Consider the following 22,091-nt stretch of genomic DNA (forward strand, 5'->3'; position numbering starts at 1 on the left):
TCTAGGTCATAAATATAGAACAGTAATAATAAAAGTTTGACCTGCAGTTCGATTCTGCAGGGTAATCTTCAACAATCAGTTTAAACAAAGGCCCTCGTGTCCTGAACACTTATGAAAACAGTTCATGATAAGCACAGCAGCAATACCAGTCAAGTCTGCAGTGCTATTTGAACTCTTTAAGCTAAGTACATGAATTACAGCACTTTATAGAGTGCTTTAAAAAAACCAGAATTGAACAGCAGTTTGCTATAAGATTAAATAATTGTCCCTTAGTATGTATTATACCAGCAGAGAACTTGGTCTCAATTCAGATCTCAAAGTGGCAAGTGAAATTATTTTAATGTGTATGCTGTGTCATCAAATACTCAAATTTTCTGGGGAACTAAGAAGAAAAAAAGAAAAACCAGATTGGCTGACAAACTTGAGTATGTTATAGTAAACCTAGAAAAATGATACAATAAAATCTTGATTTCAGTATAATAGTGCCACACAGCTCATATGCAAAAGTATCCAGACGTTTCTCATCAATAGGAAAAGTATTAAGTCATTTGCACTTCAGAGAACACATTCTCTATTAGAACAGAATAATAAACCTTCCGTCAAAGAATGAGATGAAAATTAGGCATTCTTTTTCATTTCTGCCAAATAGAGAAGAATAAGCTTAATAAGAACCTAAGTTGAAGGAATCATTTTTCTCCCAAAGGATGTCAAGCTAATTTTGTCTTATCACCTTCTGCAGTTTAACACCAGCTCTCAAAGTGATCCATTGCTAATGGAAGTCACATTAATACAGGGAAAATGAAAAGCATTTTTCTTCTATTTGGATCCCTTCCAATCGGGATTTAGGTCTCATCATGGGACTGAAACTGCCTTGGTCGCACTGGTCGATGATCTCTGGCGGGCTAGGGACAAAGGTGAGAGCTGTTTCCTAGTTCTGCTGGATCTCTCAGCGGCTTTTGACACCATCAACCATAACATCCTTCTGGACTGTCTAGAGGGGCTGGGAGCTGGGGGCACTGTTATACAGTGGTTCTGCTCCTTGTTCCTGGGCCATGTTCAGAAAGTGGTGGTAGGGGGTGAGTGTTCAGACCCCTGGGCTCTCACTTGTAGGGTGCCTCAGGGTTCTGTCCTCTCCCCCATGCTTTTCAACATCTATATGCAGCCGCTGGGAGAGATCATCAGGGGGATTGGGCTGGGTGTTCATCAATATGCAGATGATACCCAGCTCTACCTCTCTTTCAAATCAGAACCAGTGATGGTGGTGAAGTCCTGTGTGAGTGTCTGGAGGCGGTTGGAGGATGGATGGCGGCTAACAGATTGAGGCTGAATCCTGACAAGACAGAAGTACTGTTATGGGGGGGACAGGAGGTGGGCAGGTGTGGAGGACTCCCTGGTCTTGAATGGGGTAACTGTGCCCCTGAAAGACCAGGTGTGCAGCATGGGAGTCATTTTGGACTTTCAGCTGTCCATGGAGGCACAGGTCAATTTTGTGTCCAGGATAGCTGTTTACCAGCTCCATCTGGTATGCAGGCTGAGACCCTACCTGCCTGCAGACTGCCTCGCCAGAGTGGTGCATGCACTAGTTATCTCTTGCTTGGACCACTGCAATGAGCTCTATGTGGGGCTACCTTTGAAGGTGGCCCGGAAACTACAACTAATCCAGAATGAGGCAGCTAGACTGGTGACTGGGAGCAGCTGCCAAGACCACATAACACTGGTCTTGAAAGACCTACATTGGCTCCCAGTATGTTTCAAAGCACAATTCAAAGTGTTGGTGCTAATCTTTAAAGCCCTAAACGGCCTCGGTCCAGTATACCTGAAGGAGCGTCTCCACCCCCATTGTTCAGCCAGGACACTGAGGTCCAACGCTAAGGGCCTTCTGGCGGTTCCCTCACTGCGAGAAGCCAAGTTACAGGGAACCAGGCAGAGGGCCTTCTCGTGGTGGCACCTGCCCTGTGGAAACCCTCCCACCAGATGTCAAAGAGAACAACAACTACCAGACTTTTAGAAGACATCTGAAGGCAGCCCTGTTTAGGGAAGCTTTTAATGTTTGATGGATTACTGTATTTTAATATTTTGTTGGAAGCTGCCCAGAGTGGCTGGGGAAGCCCAGCCAGATGGGCACGGTATGTATGTATGTATGTATGTATAAATAAATAAATATTATTATTATTATTATTATTATTCCTGGTTTCAGTGCAAACTGATGCGGAAGTATGGAAAAATGCAAAAATGTGGCTGTATTATCATGGCATTTTATTCCATTTCCAGTTTATTCCAGCTCCAATTCTGGGAAGAGGGACTAATTATTAAACAATTCTGGCAACTGTAGCTCTGTGAGAATAGGGCTCTCCTAAAAACTCTCAGCACTCTACTACACCAGTGAATGGGATTGATTTTTTTAAAAGAAAATTAAAAGCAACTAACCGCCTCTGCTGCCCAGTATCAACTGCACTTATATTATTTGGCATATATAAGTATGATTCCCCCCCCCCCCCATTATCTGTTCACCTAATTTTGCAAGATTCTTTTGTAACACTTCACAATAGGGAGAGGAATTGATTGGATTGAATAATTCATGTGTGCAAATCTTGGCACTACACTAAAGACTTATTTCACTTTTTTAAAAAAACGTGAAAGTCCTTTGGGAGCTCACTATTTAACCTTCCCCACAGTTGAAATGGACCATTTATCCCTAGACTTTGATTTCACATCTTGTACACACTGGATGTCATCACAAACGGCTGATGTGCTGCCAAATGATTATTTCATTCTCCTAAGCCAGGGATGATTGATTTTCATCAACACAAAGCCTTCAGATAATCCAAGCATACTATATTGCCATTCCTCACACGCTTGCTCACTCTGTCAAGGGGTTAAAAATGGCATCCAGACAAACTGTAATCCACATCTAGGATTTTTAAAAGACAAAGAAATAGAACAGGAGCACAAGAGTGGACAGCACTTTTTTTTCTGAAACCCTTTGCCTCTCCTCTGCTAATGGGCTGCCCTCCAGATGTTGTTGCACTACAACTCCCATCACTCCCAGACAGAATGGCTAATGGTCAGGGATGATGGGAACTGTAGTTAAACAACATCTGGAGAGCACCAAAAGAGCCATCCCTAGCCTATACAATATCCCAGGTCCCTAGGTCAGGGTGAACTAAATTAGCTTATTTTCCTTTCTTTGTTTTTTTGCTATAGAAACATGGAGGGAAATGGCAATGCAATGATATTCTTCATTGACCATATATATATATCTGTCATTTCTCCCTGAGTGCTCAGCAAAGCATGTTATGGGCCTATCTTGCAGGCTACTGGCTATGCTCCTGTGGCAGTACTAATGATTAAACCACCCCCTCTAGTAGCAAACTCAGGTGCTGAGTGGCAGCAGCTACGTATCCAAAATGGGGGCACTGAGAAAGAAGAGGGAAGCATCAACTTGCTCAGGAAATACCCAAGGTCTGCATAAGGTTTCCAAATTTTAAATGGGGGGGGGATCCCTGCCCCAACAAAAAAAACTCAGTTTAATAAGTAACCAAGGCATGTTGAGTGCCTCCTCCAGTGGGGGTAGAACATAGCCATTGTGAAGTCATATGTGAGGTAATAATACAGGAAAGGAATCTTGTGTGACAGAGTACCACTCCAGTCTCCCTTCACAAAACTGACCTCTGCTTCTCCTCTGAAAGAGGAGTCTATACATATTCGACTGAACATGTGCAGGCTGCCCTTGAGACCCATCATCAAAGATGCTGAGGCAAGGAGGGCAAAGAACCTACAGGCACAGCAGTGTTTGGGGTGGGGCCAGAAGAATACATGGTGATGAATTTGTGAATGGGACTTAAGTTATCAGCATTAAAAAATAAATAAATCTTAACATGAAAGTAGTCATTACCAGTCTAGACGTCAACAATGCCTCATGCTCTTCTATGACGATGGTAGCACTGACCCGACTCTGTTCTAAATAAAGTTCATGGCAGGAAATACTGAAGCCCATCTAGGCACCCTCCTTCTTTACACGCAATGGAGGTTGGCTTGGCAGTAACATCATCCACAAAAGCCAACCACAAGGAGGAGAATGGAGGTCCAAACAGCTGGTGGTAGTAGAACAGCATCTCCCTCCCTTTGCTGATAAGTCATGGCAACAACATGGCTGTTGTTTTTGTTCTGCTTTCAGTTGTATTTATATTGTTCATTTATTTAATTTGATTGTTCTTATTAGCCTATTGCTTTTATTGCATTTTAATAAGTTGTTCACTTTCAGTGCCTTTTAACTGAAAAGCAGCATAACCGTGAATGCTCCTTAGTAATCAGCCGATACCTGTTAGAAACTTCTTTCTTTAGGAAGAAATCAATGGGTATATCATATTGCGTGTCAAAATGTAAGAGTGCTATTTAACGCTTTTTTCGTCTATAGGCTTGAATGCTGCTATAGAAATCTCGTGTTTATGTTCTTTTGCTTTGCCTGGAATGATTCAGAAGTCATACATAAAAGGACTCTGCTGCTTGAAAGCATGAAACTTTTGATATATAGGCCATGAGGTAAGGTCTCTGTGATTGGATATGTCATGGCAAGCTTTTGAGGATAACAGAATCTCTGCATTTATTTATATTCATAGGCAATAACCCCCAGACCTTGGGTTAAAGGTTCTCTCCAAAATATTCTCAAGTATTTTGGAAGGAACATTTAAAGGATAGCCCCAAAATCACATTTTGTACCCAACTTGCATAAGCGTTTGGGGCTCTAACTTTCAATTTCTGCCTAGAAAAGAGCCACGTTTTGAAATAATTTCCAAGAGCATCAAGGAAGAAATGCAAAATATTGTAAAATGTGCAGAACATGCATGGAAAGATTTCCCCTTTCCTTCTAAATTTTGCTTGGGGGAAAAGTAGCTCCTAAAGACTCAAGGCCTGGTCTTTTGACTGAAAATGCCCCCAGATTTCCTCAATTGTGCCTCCTGTTATAAACCATGAAAGCATAAAGACAATGAAGTTATTAGAGTATAGTTGCTAGGCCAATATATCCCCTTCCCCCATGCCCTTTTCTTCCAGGGACAATATTCACAGTACCTTACCCCATTTTCACTTCATATAAAGGTAAAGGTACCCCTGCCCGTACGGGCCAGTCGTGTCCGACTCTAGCGTTGTGCGCCCATCTCTTAAGAGGCCAGGGGCCAGCGCTGTCCGGAGACACTTCCGGGTCACGTGGCCAGTGTGACAAAGCTGCTCTGGCGAGCCAGCACCAGCGCAGCACACGGAAACGCCGTTTACCTTCCCGCTATAAAGAGGTACCTATTTATCTACTTGCACTTAAGGGTGCTTTCAAACTGCTAGGTGGGCAGGAGCTGGAACCGAAAGACGGGAGCTCACCCCGCCGCGGGGATTCGAACCGCCGACCATGCAGTCGGCAAGCCCTAGGCACTGAGGTTTTACCCACAGCGCCACCCGCATCCCTTATAAAGTATATATAAAGTATATAAGGGAGAGATAAAGTAGATGGAGATATAAAGTAGATGGAGAAAAATAAGAATCAGGCTCAAATTCTGATTAAAATTGCGAGATTATCACAGTATGTCCAGAACAAATGTCTGCAGCCTATGAAGAAAAACTATGGCACTCCTTGACACAAGGAAAGTGTTCTGGCAAGAATTTAACAATTTCCAAAGATGGATTAGATGACAGTGGAAAATCATTTCAGTCATTGCCAGCTGATTATGCCAAACTCTGCTTCCACCTGCTACCATTTTGTGCTCACGATTTCACTGCACCATTTTGTGACTGGTGGGCCTCAGCAGTGTTCAGCCATCTTAACTTGACCCTCTCAAGACTACATAACTTAAATAACCAATGGGGAATAAAGGCAGGGGGTGGCAGACAGAAAGAGAACTGAAATCCAACCAGCAACTCAGACAAGTTTTATCCAAGCAGACAACAGAGGTGGTACCAATATACCAGCTTCACACAAACATATGGATTATGACCTTTAATGATCCAAAATGGCCCAATAAATTTTAGCTACATAAAAGTGTGAATTTAAAGCATGAGTGGTCAAACAAGGTTACAGGGAGTGTAAGATTTCTGTTCTTTAAGCAACAGAGATGCTACAGGCATAGAAATGTTTTCATATGCATCTAAATGCATGAAAAATAAATGTGGAAACAAGGTGTGTGAGAGATAGAGACAGATTTCTGCCCTGGGCCAACACTGAAGAAAAAGGCCGGTGCCAGATTTTCTAACAGCAAGACAGCCACTCCCCACCCAAAAGTTCTCTCATTCCCACAAATCAATGGTTACTATAGCTGCATGTGTATAATTAGCCTGTGTAGATCAAACGAAGTGGAAAACAATTAAGGTTTATGTGTGTGACGTGGTGCCATAGTTGTGGCAAGATCAAACACAGAAGCAGCTTCCTGTTGTTGCACCGTGAAAGGTGTGCACATTTGTTCGCCCTTCCTCCTTGCCCTCACTCCAGATCCTTCAAGTAGTGTTACCTATAGTTGCAGACTTAATCCGTTTTGGGGTGCCGCTCGCACCCCGAAAAGTCCGCAACTAGAGTGCCTCTTCCACGCATGTGTGCGGCACAATCGAGCGCTTTTGCGCATGCATGAAGCAGAGAACCCTTCTGCATGTGGCGAACCTGGAAGTAAACACTTCCAGGTTTGCCGCGTTCATAAGCTGAAAGTCCGTAACAAGAGCGGAATGCAACTAGAAGTACCACTGTACTTGGGTCACGTAAAATGTAGTAATTTCTAATGTGGCTATTGCAGCAAAGCAATTTTTTTCTGGGCGGAGAAGGGGAGCAGATACAGCTCCTTGCCAAGGGTACAAGGAACACCTCTGGTCAGAAGTATATCAAATGTGTTAATACTCCTGGCCAAAGGTTATTCTCCAACATGTGTTATTTTGGATAAAGCTGTGGAAATATTTGAAAAATCATTTAACAATTGCCCATTTTTAAAGCTCAAACTTTCTTGGGGAGTAGCTTCCCCTTCACTGTTTTCAGGATATTTTCAGCGAGCAATTTACAATAACTACCAGAGAATAATTGAAATTACACGTTACAGCTGTGTCTCCTTTATTTCATGTGCTCAGGAGGGATCTCTAGCAAATACCGGCGATTGGTGAAAATACACATTGTAAACCAAGTGATGGTAGGGCTAACCTCCAACAGTGGAGTTTAATCAAAGTTCAGAGGCCACAGAGTTGTCCAGGTTCAACCCCTAACATCTATATCTAACAGGCTCGTCTCAGCTATCTGCCAATCTCCCATTCCCACCACCCTTCTGAGTAATACCCCTCCCCACCTTCTCACTATATAGAAGGATCTGGCAACTTCTGTTTCAGTGTATCTGAAGTGTATTTTGTATTTTGCATGCACACAAAAGCTCATACCAAGAACTAACTTAGCTGGTCTTTAAGGTGCTACTGGAAGGAATTTTTTTATTTTATCTATATCTAAAACAATCAGGTGGTATAAAAGGCGTATTCCTGTGATCTACAGGACTGTGGCTGCTTCTTGCAGTCCTCACTCAATCTGATAGAGGTCTGTTACCTTCTAGGCTCTCTTGATTTCTGCCTTTGCAAAGTGCTTCTTACCATAATTCCTTTAGTCTTTCATGTTCTTGTTTAACAAAAGATTTTTGCTTTCACTGAAAAGACTGGATGCTTTTGCAGGGCTCTGATTAGGCTTCCTTAGGATATATGTCTCGACATGAGTTTATATAGCCTAAATCTTATGGGCAATATTCAATTAACAATTCCTTACACATATCCCTCATGTTCAATGAACACAAACATATGTTTTACCATATATATGTAGAGTTATGTATTGTGTCACACACAGCAAGATACAAACATGCACAAAGGACAATCATGACATGCAAAGTTCTGATGTGCAGTTTACTTCTTCTAAATATTTGAAGGATCTCCTGTTCAAAGATTCAGTAAAATGGCTCACAGTAATGTTTAATTTCACCCTATGTAATTAACTTTATTCTACTGTGTTTCTATGCTGCTTTCCAAAGCTCAGCTAGTTTGCAAAAGTTCTCGGTGACAAAGGGTTATATTAGTGACTGTTTTGCTACTTGCACATTCAGTTCTTTGGACCATTCTGCATAAACAGTCATGTAATAAGGAAACAAAACTCACGACACATATCACTTGTACAGAACAGAATTCTATTTAATCTTGATCACATACTATGAAAAATTACACACCAATGAGCACAAACAACAAAATTCGTGTTCCTCCAAATACTTCCCCATCTGACACATCAACCACAATTATTTAACACTGAAAATACTGCACTGTGGAGTGGCGATAAAAAGCCCAACCAATGAATGATGTCTGGCATTCTGATGCACAGAGCTCACATGCATGCAAGCACATCGTCATTCACTTAAACTGGTTGACAAAGGTTTCTCCTCTAAAAGGAGACACCCAGTTACATAGCTCTGGAATGGGGGCAGCTATTTTTCCATGGAGTGCAGTGGTTCTGAATTCAGCTGACATTTACAAATTTGCTTGTCTGCAACTTTGTGAAGCAGAACAACAGGCGATTTCAAATAAACACTTGTTGCATGATGAACACTTCAAAACTTGGGGGCAGCTTAAACAGCATGTAGAGCTTATTATCTGCGATAAATTACCAAGACCCTTACTACCTTGGCTTGTCAAGGTACTGAAAGAGTATGGAAACAGCTGGATTACCATCTGGATGGAAGCTACATTATAATTTCTTCATCCTGTGATCACTGTCATGCTGTAAGTTTATAAGCAGTCAGTAATGAACCAATGCATCTGAACGCAAACTAAGTATTTCAGGAAATGTATCCTTTGTTAAAAGTAAGAACCCAATTATCCCCCCAAACAAAAAATCATATTGTGTGTGTATGTGTGTATAGACAGACACACAAAACAAAATTCCATCTGTCACAGACAGTCAACCATAAACCATAGGTAAGCTTGCCCAATTTGGTTGTGTCCTGCACACTTTTAAACATAAAAATATAAAATAGCTGTCACTTTGGATGCTAGATCACGTCAATTGTGTTTTTGTGGCCTTCTTTCACTGCTGCTTTTCAAAGGCAAAAATCAAATATATACCTGGAAAAAAATGAAAAAGAAAGCATTAACCTTCTCCTGTTTCAAAGATTTCTGTTCATAAACAACCAAATCTGACAACATATAACCATCTAATAGAGCTTAGAGCAAGGGTTGCCAATCTGAGGCCACTGGTGCTAGGGCCTTGAGTTCTAGTGGTGCTCCTGGGCTTTGGATTGCTCCCAATCTGACCCATTCCACCAACCTCACTCAGATACAGGCCATCAACTGATGCAAGGGCCTTGCACATTCAGGTGGTTGGGCGGGGGTTTAAATCCTAATTAAACATTCAGTTGGGAGGGGGAAAGAAGACACATGCAGGATGCCTGCAGTTCTCCTTCTCCCGTCTCTCTCCTTACTGCCAAGACCACTTCACTTTAGGTGAACCTGATCCAACTCAGAGTGATTTGGGGCTGCTCCAAACGTGATCCAGCCAAATTCTGGGTCAACCCAATTTGGTTCGGTATTTGGCCAGACACAGGGAACAGCTCTGTTTATAAGAGCTCTGACAGCTATTATGAGCCTCCAAAACCAAAAGGCAAGCCAAAAAATTATAGCACCAAAGCTGTCTGGCTATACCTAACAGAATAAATATTGGCCTGGTTCACACACCATGGTAAGCCAAATCACCAAAATGCAGATTCCCAGAGAGGAAGTTGTAGTCACTCCAACACCTGTCTGGTCCTTTGTGCTCCGATAGCAGCTAAACCAACATTTGGCTTACAATGTCATCTGAACTGGGGCTTGTGGTTAAGCTCTAGCCTCGCTTACCACAAGCTCTACAGCCAAGAACAAATCTTGGTTAGCTAACAATTTTGCTACTACATTTACTTTGTGGTGTACTTGAGCTGAATGAAGTTGTGATCTAGAGGCATTTTTACATAGCAGCTATGTATCGCCCGTTTTTCCTGAAAACTCTGTGCTTAGCAGATACCCTCATAAAAAGTTCCTGCTGGAGAAATTCTTACATTTTAAAAACAAACTAGCCTGACAGGTATAGAACAGGTTTGGGGGAATAAAATACAATACTGATCTATTATAGTAATATTTAAACATCAGTTATAGTACGTACTTGTTGCCTCCCATTCAGATTTACTCAGGGTTCCCTTGAAAGAAAGAAAATGTCACATTTACAGACAGCAGATTATTGTATACATTTTAAGCAATTAGCAGGAATCTCTCTCTCTCTCTCCAGGGACAAACTGTTCCTTCCTGCTGCAATATTTTAATGCTTCAGATATCAATAATAGTTTCAGATTTCAGAAAGCCAAAACATGCACCACTGTACTTCAGTATTCTCATTGAAAGGGAAAGATCTGTTAGCACATTTAGAAGGTGATCAACCAGTGAGTTGAAGTATCTCACTGTAAAGGGGTGGGTTTATTATGTACTTAGCTATGCCTGATTGCACATTCAGGTAAGGAGACACATGAGTTTTTGTAATCAAGCAGTTTCTCTTTTATTTTAAGGATGCAAATGACTTGCATTAGTATGTGGTGGGCAGGCTGTCTAGTAAAGTTATATGTTAATAGCTTTTATAGATTAAATTGCAAAGCTGATACTATAAGATTTTGAGCACCATAGATTATGACTATGGACTATCTCTTCAGAAATAAGTCTGTTGTAATTGCCAAAGTTCAGATGCCAAACAAAAGGGAATACAGCACATTTCCTTCTCCTTTCAAGGCTGAAAACTTTCAAAGAAACAATGAGAAGCCACTTCCTGCACAGGCCTCCCGGCAGCTGCTCTAATGCCCAGAGAGACTAGTACTCAAGCGCATTAGAATGGCAATAGAAGTTTCATAATTCTGCAGAAACAAAAGAACAGAAATCCAGCAGCACCATTGGTGGCCAGCATTTGTCACTACTTCTTGCTTCACAATGGCGCTATCAGGAAGGTGTGCTGTTTTCCACTTAGCACATGGCCATCAATGAGTTTTCAGGGCACTATCCTGAGTTTTTCAGTTCCATGGAACCAACCCAACATGCATAAGCTTTGCCAAGTGTTGAGACACAGAAGGCAAAGAGTGGGCTGCAAGCAGCCTGATCTGCTCCAGAGACTGGATACTTGATACTTACAAGGGGTAACTTGGCTTTCCCACCATTCTTAAGCATTTCTGCATGTTCATAGTCCTCTTTTTTATTTGAGACCAGCCTGGAACTTTCATCAGCAGGGTATTTCTGGAAAAAAAAAAACAGATTATACAGAATTACTGCAAATAAAGCCAAGGGCTGGCAAACTAAAAAATACTGTTGTGTACCTGCCCAAATGAAAATTCAGACACAAATTGTCTGTACTGATGCCTACTATGCCCTTGAGCTAACAGTGACAAAGAAATGAGGTATTTATACCCAGTCATAATAGCTCCAACTGTAAGCCCCCAAATACTATTTAGTAGTTGACCCAATGAAAGATGTATTCTGTGTCACCAACTCTGTCACCTTGCATTCCACATTTATAGCTCTGATTTCTTGTATGATGAAACTCATAGGGGTTCACCTTGTGCTCCTAAGCACGCTCCATGCAATGGCCAGATCCAGACCTGCTTAGCTTCCGAAAGGAGTGTCCTCAGACCACAGCCTGGGATGTGTAAGACACAGATTCATACAAATCATCTAGTTCACAGCGAAAGGATCCCTGATGGATGGCCATCCAACCAACCTCTGTTTAAAAACCTTGGGAGCTCATTCTACTAGAGTGTTCTTCCTAATGTTTAGTCAGAAATTTTCTTTCATGTAATTTGAATCCATTGGTTCTGGTCCTACCCACCAGAGCAGTAGAAAACAAGCTTTCTCCATCTTCCATTTAGATACAGTGAAACCTCGATTTTCGAATGTAATCCGTTCTGGAAGACCATTTGACTTCCGAAACATTCGAAAGCCAAAACACAAAGGGCAGTTTGCAAATTTAAAGAGAAAATTGAGAAAAAATACAGTGGTACCTCAGTGGAAGCTGCTCAACTTCCAAGGTGCGTTTGAAAACAGAAGCATTTACTTCTGGGTTTTTGGTGTTCAAAAACCGAACCGTTCGATTTCCAAGACGTTCGAAAACTGAGGTACCACTGAATTTGAAGATAGTTATCATATAATCTCTTAGTCTTCTCTTTTCCAAGCTAAACATGCCTGACACTTGTATCAATACAAGATCCTTTAGATTTCTAATGATCATGATTTAATTATTGTTATTTCTTGCAGAAGTAGGCCATTAGCACTACAATGAGCCGAAAGTTTTGAAATGGAGGAATTCAAAGTACAGTACATCAACTTAGAATTATGTTCTACAGATTATCAAAAGGACACTTCCAAGTGAGCATGTTTATAATAAATGAGAAATGTAACTGCAGTGTAATTATCTGCACACTGATTGTACATTGACAGAACACACCAAGATATCAGGGTACATGAAATAAAGCATACCTAACACAATCCCATTCAAATGCAATGTAAGATGGATAACTAGTATAGCCTACCTAAACATATAAATTAACTTGTCTTAGAATTACTGCACAGTGTTTCTCAAAAAGCAACGCAACAATTGACAAGGCTGACAATTAGAAAAATCTGTCTATGTGCATTTGAAAACTAACCTCCAATGCCAGCATTTGCTGCAAAAGAATTTTATGTTCTTCATTCTTAACCTTTTCTTCGTAAAACTCCCGGAAAGTCTTTTTGTAGACTAGTTTCATGCCATACTTCTTGGCCATTCTAGGAAAAATAACTTTTGTTAGAAATATAAATGCTTAATAAGCACAAAACACAAATTATGAGTGATCATCAAAGCATAATTCAAATTTCCAAAAACTACTTCTGTGTCACAATGACAAGATCATAAGAAACATTGCAACTCATCTAAATTCACCACTACTTAATGTGAACATGTTTTTTTTTAAAAAAAAACTAGTAACAGTACTGTACATTTAAAATACGTATTATCGTATATACATACACAGTACAGCATGCATACACCTACTGATGTCCAACTATAACAGCAACCACACCCTGAAAGTGCCGCTCAGGGGGTTAGATATTCAATATTATAAGTTAGTTATGAAATGCTTAGGCATTGGCACCAATGCATACTTATATAGGTCATGTCTTTGCAGTACAATGTGGACTGTGGCAATGTATCCAAGCTATGGATACACTTGTAGTAGGTTCAGGAGGGCCTTGGTAAAGACCAGAAAACAGCCACTATAGTGGAAATAATAAGCAGGGGAGAAGAGGGAACCTGGCAAAACAGCTATGCAGTATAGAAGAGAAAACTGGATACCATGGCCCTGTAGAACCAAGTATCCTGGCTTTAACAAGATGCCAAGAAAAAGGAAGGCAGTTAAAAGGGAGGGCATGTCAGATTTTGTTCAAATATCTAGGATATGATGGACCAACCTTCAAATTACCACATTTTAGCTCAAGTGGCTAAAAGCTGACATAGCACTCCTCTAGCAACCATTTTTCATTTACACACACACACTAAAAGGTAAAACATAAAAACTTACTCCACCAGCAATGGAAAATAGACCAGGAACTCTGGCACATTAACCACTCCTTCCAGGTTAAAATCATACTTGCAGCCAAACAAGGGGTAATCTCCTTTCTTCTGAAACTTCACTGTGTATATTTCATTCCCAAAAGAGTCTGTTTCTGAAGCTTCAAGGCGCTTTCTATGACAGCATAAAAAAAAAAACGACAAGGAATTAAAAACCCACACAACCGTCTAACTAACATAAGACAACAGTATGGGCCTGTTTACATATTTCTAACCTCACTAATGAAGTCAGATACAGTAAAACAATGATAAAATCCTATCTCAGGACTATTTAGAGCAATAATATATTAACTTCCCATATATCAAGTAACTTCAGTAATATATCTCCCTAATTCATTTTCATGAATTTAAATAAGTAGAAAAAAGATTAACCAAATATTTGGGCCAGTCAGATAATCTTGCTTTCAACTGCACTGGTGAGGTTGCTGACCTCCTTCAGCTGACGTATAATACTTCCAATATTTATGGCAGACCAAGATACTCTGCCCTGCCTGCCAGAATGCACATCTAGCTAAATTTCATATATTTGGACTAGGTAGTCCCCAGGGGCCTTTGTATCTGCTGGCAAAAACCAAGTGAATTATTAGATAGTAGAATAAAATCTCCAGACTTATTGCAGACAAAAGATGGAAATTCAAGGAGAGGGCCTGGAATTTTCTTGAGGGTGCCAGACTTTCTTTGTGGCTACAGTCTGGCAAAACCTATGGAGAAAGTTTATTCCTTTTCATGTGCTAACGCTTGTATTTTGAGGCAGGTGTGGGATGGAAAGTGTGGAAAAACTGCAGTCAAGAGACCTAACAAACACTTGCAGGTGTATAAGGTGGGTGACTGCAATTCTGTACTATCAGTACATTAGTTCTTCATTAGTGCACATATTCTGCACGAAGTCTAAAAAGTATCCACCCTCAATTATTGCCTAAAAACATCATTCGTACACACTTACACAAGTTCATAGCTATCTGGAGTTGTGCCAATAAAATATCCTCCATGGCAAAGTCTTTCACAGGCATTTCTAAGCATCATATCAGCTTGTTCATATGTCTCAAAAGAATAATGATACACAAATTGACAACTGCAAATGTCAAAGTGGATGTTTCGATCATTGTACTTTTTAGAGAGAAGTTCCTAAGACAAACAGAAGAGAATTGTTTATTTTTGCTGTCAGAGAAAAAAATGGGACAGGAAAACAAGTGCATTGTTCCAGTATGCTTATCACAAAAACACAGTTTTTTTAATCTAGGAGGCACAAACCTAAAGTCTTCTAATTATTTTTCTGCTCTTTTCAACTGACAACCTGCAAGTTCAATCAACATAACCCATTATATTTTCCTATCTCCAATGTTAGGAACTAAAAACTAAAACTAAAAATATTTCTTGCTTGAAAGGAAACACCAATATTGGAGATAAATTATTTTTAGGCAAAAATCTGCACAACAGCACATACAAGAATAGTTACATTAACTTATTTAGAGCTCCTGATAAAGTGACCCGATCAAAGAAGTAGTATATTCATGCAGATCTTGTCTTTAACTATGCAATCATGTAGAAAATAATGCAATGGCTGGTTTACTTCTACACATTTGTTTTCTAACCTTTCCCTTCATTTACATTTTAGACACCCATTTATTTTTATATCAAAGAAATTACAAGTAATTTTAAAAAGCATGAAATAACTATACCTTTGTGCTGTCAGCAGTTATAAATTCTGCACTAAATATTCTCTCATTTTGACGACCACGGTTTTTCATATCATAGTACCGCGATTCACACTGTTGTACGGAAACATCAGCAATATCTATTTTTAAAAAATGCATAATCAAAAAACTCTTCAGAAAGCTGTAAAGCAGGAGAAGGCAAGTATATAATTGAAGGCTAAAAGTATTTTATTTGGCAACTGCTTATCACAACTACTCAGAGATCTGCATAGGGTATGCTAAAAATCATTGTACATAACCAAAACACTTAAGAAACAAAGAAAAGCATTTGCACCTTATATGCAAAAAGATTTCATAATTTAATATTAAATATTTACATTAGGAAGAGGTGTGTGTTTTTCTCAAAACTAATGCTGTGTCACATTCTTGGCTTAACTCAAAGTTTTTAATTTTAAAAAATTGATTTAGTACACTACTTTTTTTGTAACATAACAACTTTTAATTTGAATTCTTAATGCTGTGAGGAAAATGACTATCAGTAATTTTATTCTGACCGTAAAAAACTTTTTAAGAATGCTTACCTAACACAACTATTTACATATGTTTTGGAAAACAAAAAGAAGGCTGTGCTGCCATCTCTAGGTCAATACTGGGATTGCTTTTTGTCATTTATTGTTAGTGAGCTAAAGGCAGTAATAATTTCAGCTATACTAAGCAGGCAGTGAATACATACATAAGGGGTGACAGCCTTGGAAAACCCTAATTTAGACTTTTGAATAGCTGCAGAAAAGTATTCATGAAAGCAACAAACAACAATATCTGAACAAAAGACTTGAAAACTACTCTTAATACTGCAACCTCGTATTTCAGAGTTAAAGAATTCTCAGCAAGCTATTTGAGTAAATGCCTTCAGAGATAAATAGTTTGCTTTTACATTAAATCTGGAGACAACCCCAGGAACCATCTCAATTAAGTAATTTGCAGTGATTTTTGACTAAAAAATAGTGCTTGCCATACGACAGGATATAATAATTGTAAAATACCTGAACTTAAAAAGGACAAGAAGCTCAAGCTGAAACAATGAAGAATTCAAGCTGCAATCATATTAAATGAAATAGCAACTTCCAAAGGTCAAGCCCTGGAATGTGTATCTAGCATAGAGACATAGCAAATTGGTAAGGGATGGAGGGGACATTCTGTTTGTTATTGTTTCTGTATAACTTTTTTGTAACTTGCTATGAAAATACAGTACTGGAATGCTAACAGCTAAATTAAAGACAATTGCAGAGTTTTTCAATGTAAGCAGATGACATATCAACAAGCTGCACTGGCTCCCGGTGGAGTACAGGGTCAGATTTAAGGTGCTGCTTTTGACCTTTAAAGCCCTTCACGGCCTAGGACCCTCGTACCTACGGGACCGCCTCGCCTGGTATGCCCCACGGAGAGCCTCAAGGTCCATAAATAACAACACCCTAGTGGTCCCAGGCCCTAAGGAAGTTAGATTGGCTTCAACCAGAGCCAGGGCCTTTTCAGCACTGGCCCCAACTTGGTGGAACGCTCTGTCTCATGAGACCAGGGCCCTGCAGGATCTGATTTCTTTCCGCAGGGCCTGTAAGACAGAGTTGTTCCGCCTGGCCTTTGGCTTGGAGCCAATTGGATTCCCTCCCCCCCATTTTCTTTTTTCTTTTCCTTCTCCTGCAATGAGGCTACATTTTAATATTTTAATGTTCCATTATTTTAATGTTGTATGTTATTTTTGTTTTTAAGTTGTAATCATTCATCTTGTTTTTATTATTGCTTGTAAGCCGCTCTGAGCCCGGCCTTGGCTGGGGAGGGCGGGGTATAAATAAAAAAATATTATTATTATTATTATCATATACCATATATGGCAGCAATGCTGAACATGTGGCCCTCCATTTGCTATTGAACTACAATTTCCATCATCCTCTGCTGGTTAGGCCTAATTGAAAATGCATATATAATATTTGTAGGGCAACAGGTTGGCAAAGACTGGCTGATGGCATTGCAGACCAGTTTTGCTAAATAGTTGGAACTGAAGTAACAGTTTATGCATTTCCAAATATTAAGTGATTCAGTGTTTAAATCAAGTTCCTCTGAAGATACAGAACAAAATGAAACTGCCAAACCCTAAGATAATCCACGAAGTCTCTGTTCCATGTCTCCTTACCATGGCAAGGCTGGTAGGTTCAGGCAAGCAGCAGGACTCTTCTATGGAGGTACCCATATACCGGAAGAAACTTGACTTCCAATGTGAATTTTTAGTTGCTAAAAAATTGAGTTTTATGAATAATAAACCCAAGGTACATTGTTCATATCAAATTTGCCTTCTTACCTGTACATACAAGCCTACTAATTCTGCCTTTTCTCCATTTTAGCAAGTCCCCACCTTTGCCACATCCCAAGTCTAAAACTGCAATGCTTTGCTTTCTCTGCCGCACCCTCTCAAGGAATTCACCTAGGAAAGAAAAGACACATAAAATCTTTAGCATGCATAAAAAAATACATCTATTGTGCATTTCCTTTCGTAATTCTGGGAGTTTTATCATCTCATGAGTAACTTAAACAAAAAGTTGCACTCCACTAAAAGCAAAGAAGATTCATTTGTTTGAGATAAATTTAAAATGTAAGCATGGAAAAAGCATTTACAATACTATCCTATGCATGCCTATTCAGAAATAAGTTCTGCTGAATTCACTGGAAATTATTCCCAGGTAAATGTATAGGTTTGGCATCTATTTTTTGTTATCTCTTAAAGAAAAAATATTGTAGTTTAGCTCACAATAATTTTGCAATTACAAGTTCATAGCACTTAAAACTGAGAGCCAGAGACTCCGATAGATGTAGGAAATACATATCTAAATATAGTGTAATTATTTTATTTATTACTACATTCATATGCTGTCTCAAGGTGACAGCCATGGTTCGCTTCCTCATTTTATCCTAAAAACACTGTGAGGCAGGTTAAGCTTAGAGAAAGTGGCTAGCTCAATATCATCCTGTAAACTCCAGACCCTAGTCCAACACTCAATCATAGAATTCACTCAAATCACTCAAACAATAAATTAGTATTACATTAAGGAGCACTGTACAGAGTAAACATGTGAACATTATAGTGGTTCTTTTGCTTTAGATATTAGGTTTCATATTTGGGATTCAAAAATCAAGTGCAAGATCTGATCCCAACAAAGTAGCATCTGAAAATATGAATACACTAGAAGTATATACATTTCAAAATATATAGCCATACCAATGAGCACACTCTTTATCCAGTTGTTAAAATTCCGAAGATAGAAAATGCGACTCATACTACGCTGTTCCAATCCAACTTCTTCAAGCTTATTATAATGTGCTGCTACAGTTTCAGTATGCTGCACAAGAACATCAAATAAAAGATAAAGTGAAAAATATGAGGCTTTATATGCATTCATTTGCTACTTAAAGCACACAGCAGCTCTGGATCCAAAATCTGATGACTCTACCATCTTCACAACCTACATTTCTAACTTCCTACTCCTATTCCTTCCCTAATAGTGGTAGCATTATGTGCTATGAACAGCACATTATGCACTATGAACAGTACAAAAAAAAAGCTTTACACAAACTTAACATAAAACAACACCACCACTGATTTGTAGGTAGAGTATCTGGTTTTGATGTAGAAATCTAAAATGAAATCACTTGGTAAATAAGAACGTTACTAGATGATCAACAAATTATTGTACTTTAAAAACCTTAGAAATACTGTAACTTAAATAACCTTGGAAAGTTAATAGCACTATAAAAATAATAGCATGCCTCATGCAACTAATTAGATTACCTTGAACTCTGTCCAGCTTTTTCCAGCTTCCTACCCCACCCAGAAGAATTTTTTTTTAGGAATAAACATATAAAAGTACTGTTTCATGCAAAATTCCTAAGATTAAACACCACATAGGGCGAGATCCAATGTAGCACAAGCAGGAGTTGACCTATGCAGTGCAACTTTTCCTTTCACCCACTTCCTGCTGGGTGCGCTCCCAAAATCTGCTCCCGAGGGTTGGAGGAACCTTCCCAAAATCTGTTTTAGAACTTGTAGATACCCAGCTGGAGAACCAAGAAGAGAAACTGCAAGTCCAATCAGGCAAGCAAGCAGTCTTAACAGGAGATCATCCATATGTTCAGTCTGCATGCCATTAAGACAAATTTAATCATTTATTGTGAACATAAAGATTGCTCCTGCTTTACTCTCCATCTGTGTGATCAAAGAATTATGAGCCCTTGTTTAGCATTACAACCTATCAAACCTTAGCTTCACATGCAATCCATAAAGCAAGAATAAGATAGTCAGCTCAGATGTAATGCTAAGTCGGGAGTCACAATTTGTTTCTTGTACCAGGAAGAGCCAAGCAGGAGCCATTTGACTATGTTTTGTCATGACACATGAATGCAAACAAAGACGAAGTCTGTAGGAAACCTGTGACCCATTAGATGTTGTTGGACTCCAACTCCCTTCAGCCCCAAGCATAGCCAATAAGGGACTATGGAAACTGTAGTCCAAAAACATCCAGAGGAATAAGGAAACACATCCCTCGATTAAGGAAATACAGACTAGCTATTTTTCCCCCTCTTAGTGCTGCTACAGTTCAAGAATAAAGACTTAACTGCTATGGAAACACTTACTCTTTTCTTTGTTGGGCTTTGGTCAAGATCAGAATCCCCTCTTCTTTTTCTTGCTCTCCTGCTGTCCACAGCACTGGCATCTCCCTTTTCAGTTGTGTCACAATGTTCTTTATTTATTGTTGCTTTATTTTCTTCCACCGTGACAGCAGGCTTTATCTCTAGGTCTGGGGAAGCATCTCTCTTTGCTTCTTCAAGCAAGTTCTTTCCATCTTCTGGAACCCCCAAACTGGCTGTGTCAGTAACACTAGCCTGTGGAAAGATAGTCATGTTGGTATGGAAGAAAAATTCCTTAGCTCAATCAGTATATAAAGTTGATGACCTTGATCAATGTGTGTTGCAACTAAACAGACATTTTCTGCCTACAGTGCACAAATGCTTAAAAGAGAAAAAGGCTTCAAAATTGTTGTTTGAAACACTCACCATTTTATCTGCAGGAACCTCTTCAGATTCAGATTCAAATTTCATCTTTTTCAGTCTTTTGTCATCAAGATCACTCCCATCTCCCTTATCTTCATCACATGTACTAGAAGTTTTACCATCATTTGCTATGATAGAGGAATCAGCCTGTGAGTCTTTAGCAGTTGCGCTATCAGCTTCTTCAAATTTCTTTCTTTTTTTCTTTCCGCTGTCTAGTAACTCAGCCATGCTTCCAACAAATATTATTGTGTTATAAATATCTGCAAACAGAAAGTTATATATATATAAGACAAATCTTCAGACCCCCAATCTGTTATAATTGATTCTGTATTAACATGATAAACCGGATGTTGTCATGGTTTTACACTGCATGCTAAATGAAGTTCTTGTTATGTTTAAAATTGGTATGCTAAAATGGTGCTCATATTCAGCCTAACTTGATTTTGAATCCCAAGATGTTTTAAATCTTTTTTAAAAAAAGAAAAATCATTTGTATATTGAGCCTCTTTGTTTAAAGGAGACTCAAGGTGGCATTTACCTTTTCCATGAGAAAACAAATAGTTCATGGAAATATCTACTTAAAGCATCTATCTCAGCAATCCAAACTTCTTCCCACAAAGCCCTTTGCCATTCTCCTAAAGACAAACAAGCTGTTTAGCAATATGGATTATTATTCTCTCTTGTGTATTATGCTATCTTCCAATATGGTCTATTCCATTACTGTGTCCCCCACCTAGTATCATGTGACCACTGGGCAGCTGGGGGAGGGGGCCGTGAGGTTGACCATAACTTCCATACAAACTCCTCTATTTAATAATTTTTGTATGCCTGCAAACTTGGGTTTTCTCTGAGGCTGCTCATCTCTTTTTGTTTCGGTGGTCCGTTTTGTCTACAATCCCGCGAGCGCCCCTCAGTTGAGTTTGCCATTAAAGGGAACGACCACCTCCACCCCCCAAAGCAATGCCATACACGCCTACTCGAGAAAGGGAGGGGCCGGCCCGCTGTGCTCAAGGAGATGACTCCCAGCAAAAATCACGTTCAGACTGAAGACTGCCTAAGTTTCCTGGGAACCAGGCCAAAGCAGAATTAAGCAGCCCTTCACTTCGCTTTGAACCGAGGATTTGAAACCGCAGCTCCGGAGCGCATTGTGAGCGCGAGCAAAAACTACGGGCCCCGCAACGCAGGGCTGTCGGGCCCAGCAGCTACAGGCTTCGCGGGTCCCATTGCGTGGAAACCTCCCGCCCCCGATTCCAGAGGCCTCTCACACACCAGGACGAAGGGAGAGGCGAGAGAGAGGCCCGTTATTATTATTCAAATAGCCACAACTCTTCCCCTCCCCCACCACCGACCGTTTCTCCTTTAAGGCCTCAGAAAAACGAAACGGTGCGAGGAGGCGGCGACGGCGTAGGCCCAAACTTGCGCCCGGCACAGCGCGCCTAACTCTGCCCGGCCACGAGGACGCCGCCGCCGCCTCTCCGCCCCGAACTTCAGACCCCGCGAGCGGCCCCGCTGCGCAGCCACCTTCCTCACCCGCCAAAGTTGAGTTTTTCTACCGTCCCGCTCTCAGGAAACGAGGCGCAGTTTTGCATCCGGGTCACCCACGCGCGCCTTCCTCCTCCTCCGAAAGAAGGGGGCGGGCGCACCTACTTGGGCGTACGTGCCAAGCGTGCTTCCCTTTCCACCAAGACGCG

At 40.2% G+C, this 22,091-nt stretch overlaps 1 protein-coding gene across 1 annotated transcript; it reads right to left on the bottom strand.

Moving 5' to 3' along the window:
* Positions 1-8,160: 8,160 nt before the first annotated feature.
* On the bottom strand, positions 8,161-22,068 carry RNMT (RNA guanine-7 methyltransferase). Its single transcript, XM_082235205.1, has 12 exons — positions 21,931-22,068; positions 20,404-20,660; positions 19,984-20,232; positions 18,572-18,692; positions 17,657-17,779; positions 15,328-15,443; positions 14,592-14,773; positions 13,599-13,763; positions 12,690-12,807; positions 11,182-11,283; positions 10,175-10,208; positions 8,161-9,105 (listed from the first exon to the last, which is right to left on the bottom strand). The coding sequence occupies exons 2-12, from the start codon at positions 20,626-20,628 to the stop codon at positions 9,068-9,070; spliced, it is 1,473 nt and encodes a 490-aa protein (XP_082091331.1). The 5' UTR covers positions 20,629-20,660; positions 21,931-22,068; the 3' UTR covers positions 8,161-9,067.
* Positions 22,069-22,091: the final 23 nt, after the last annotated feature.

The sequence above is a fragment of the Podarcis vaucheri genome (genome assembly GCF_965113315.1).
Source record: "Podarcis vaucheri genome assembly, chromosome: 8".
NCBI lineage: Eukaryota > Metazoa > Chordata > Lepidosauria > Squamata > Lacertidae > Podarcis > Podarcis vaucheri.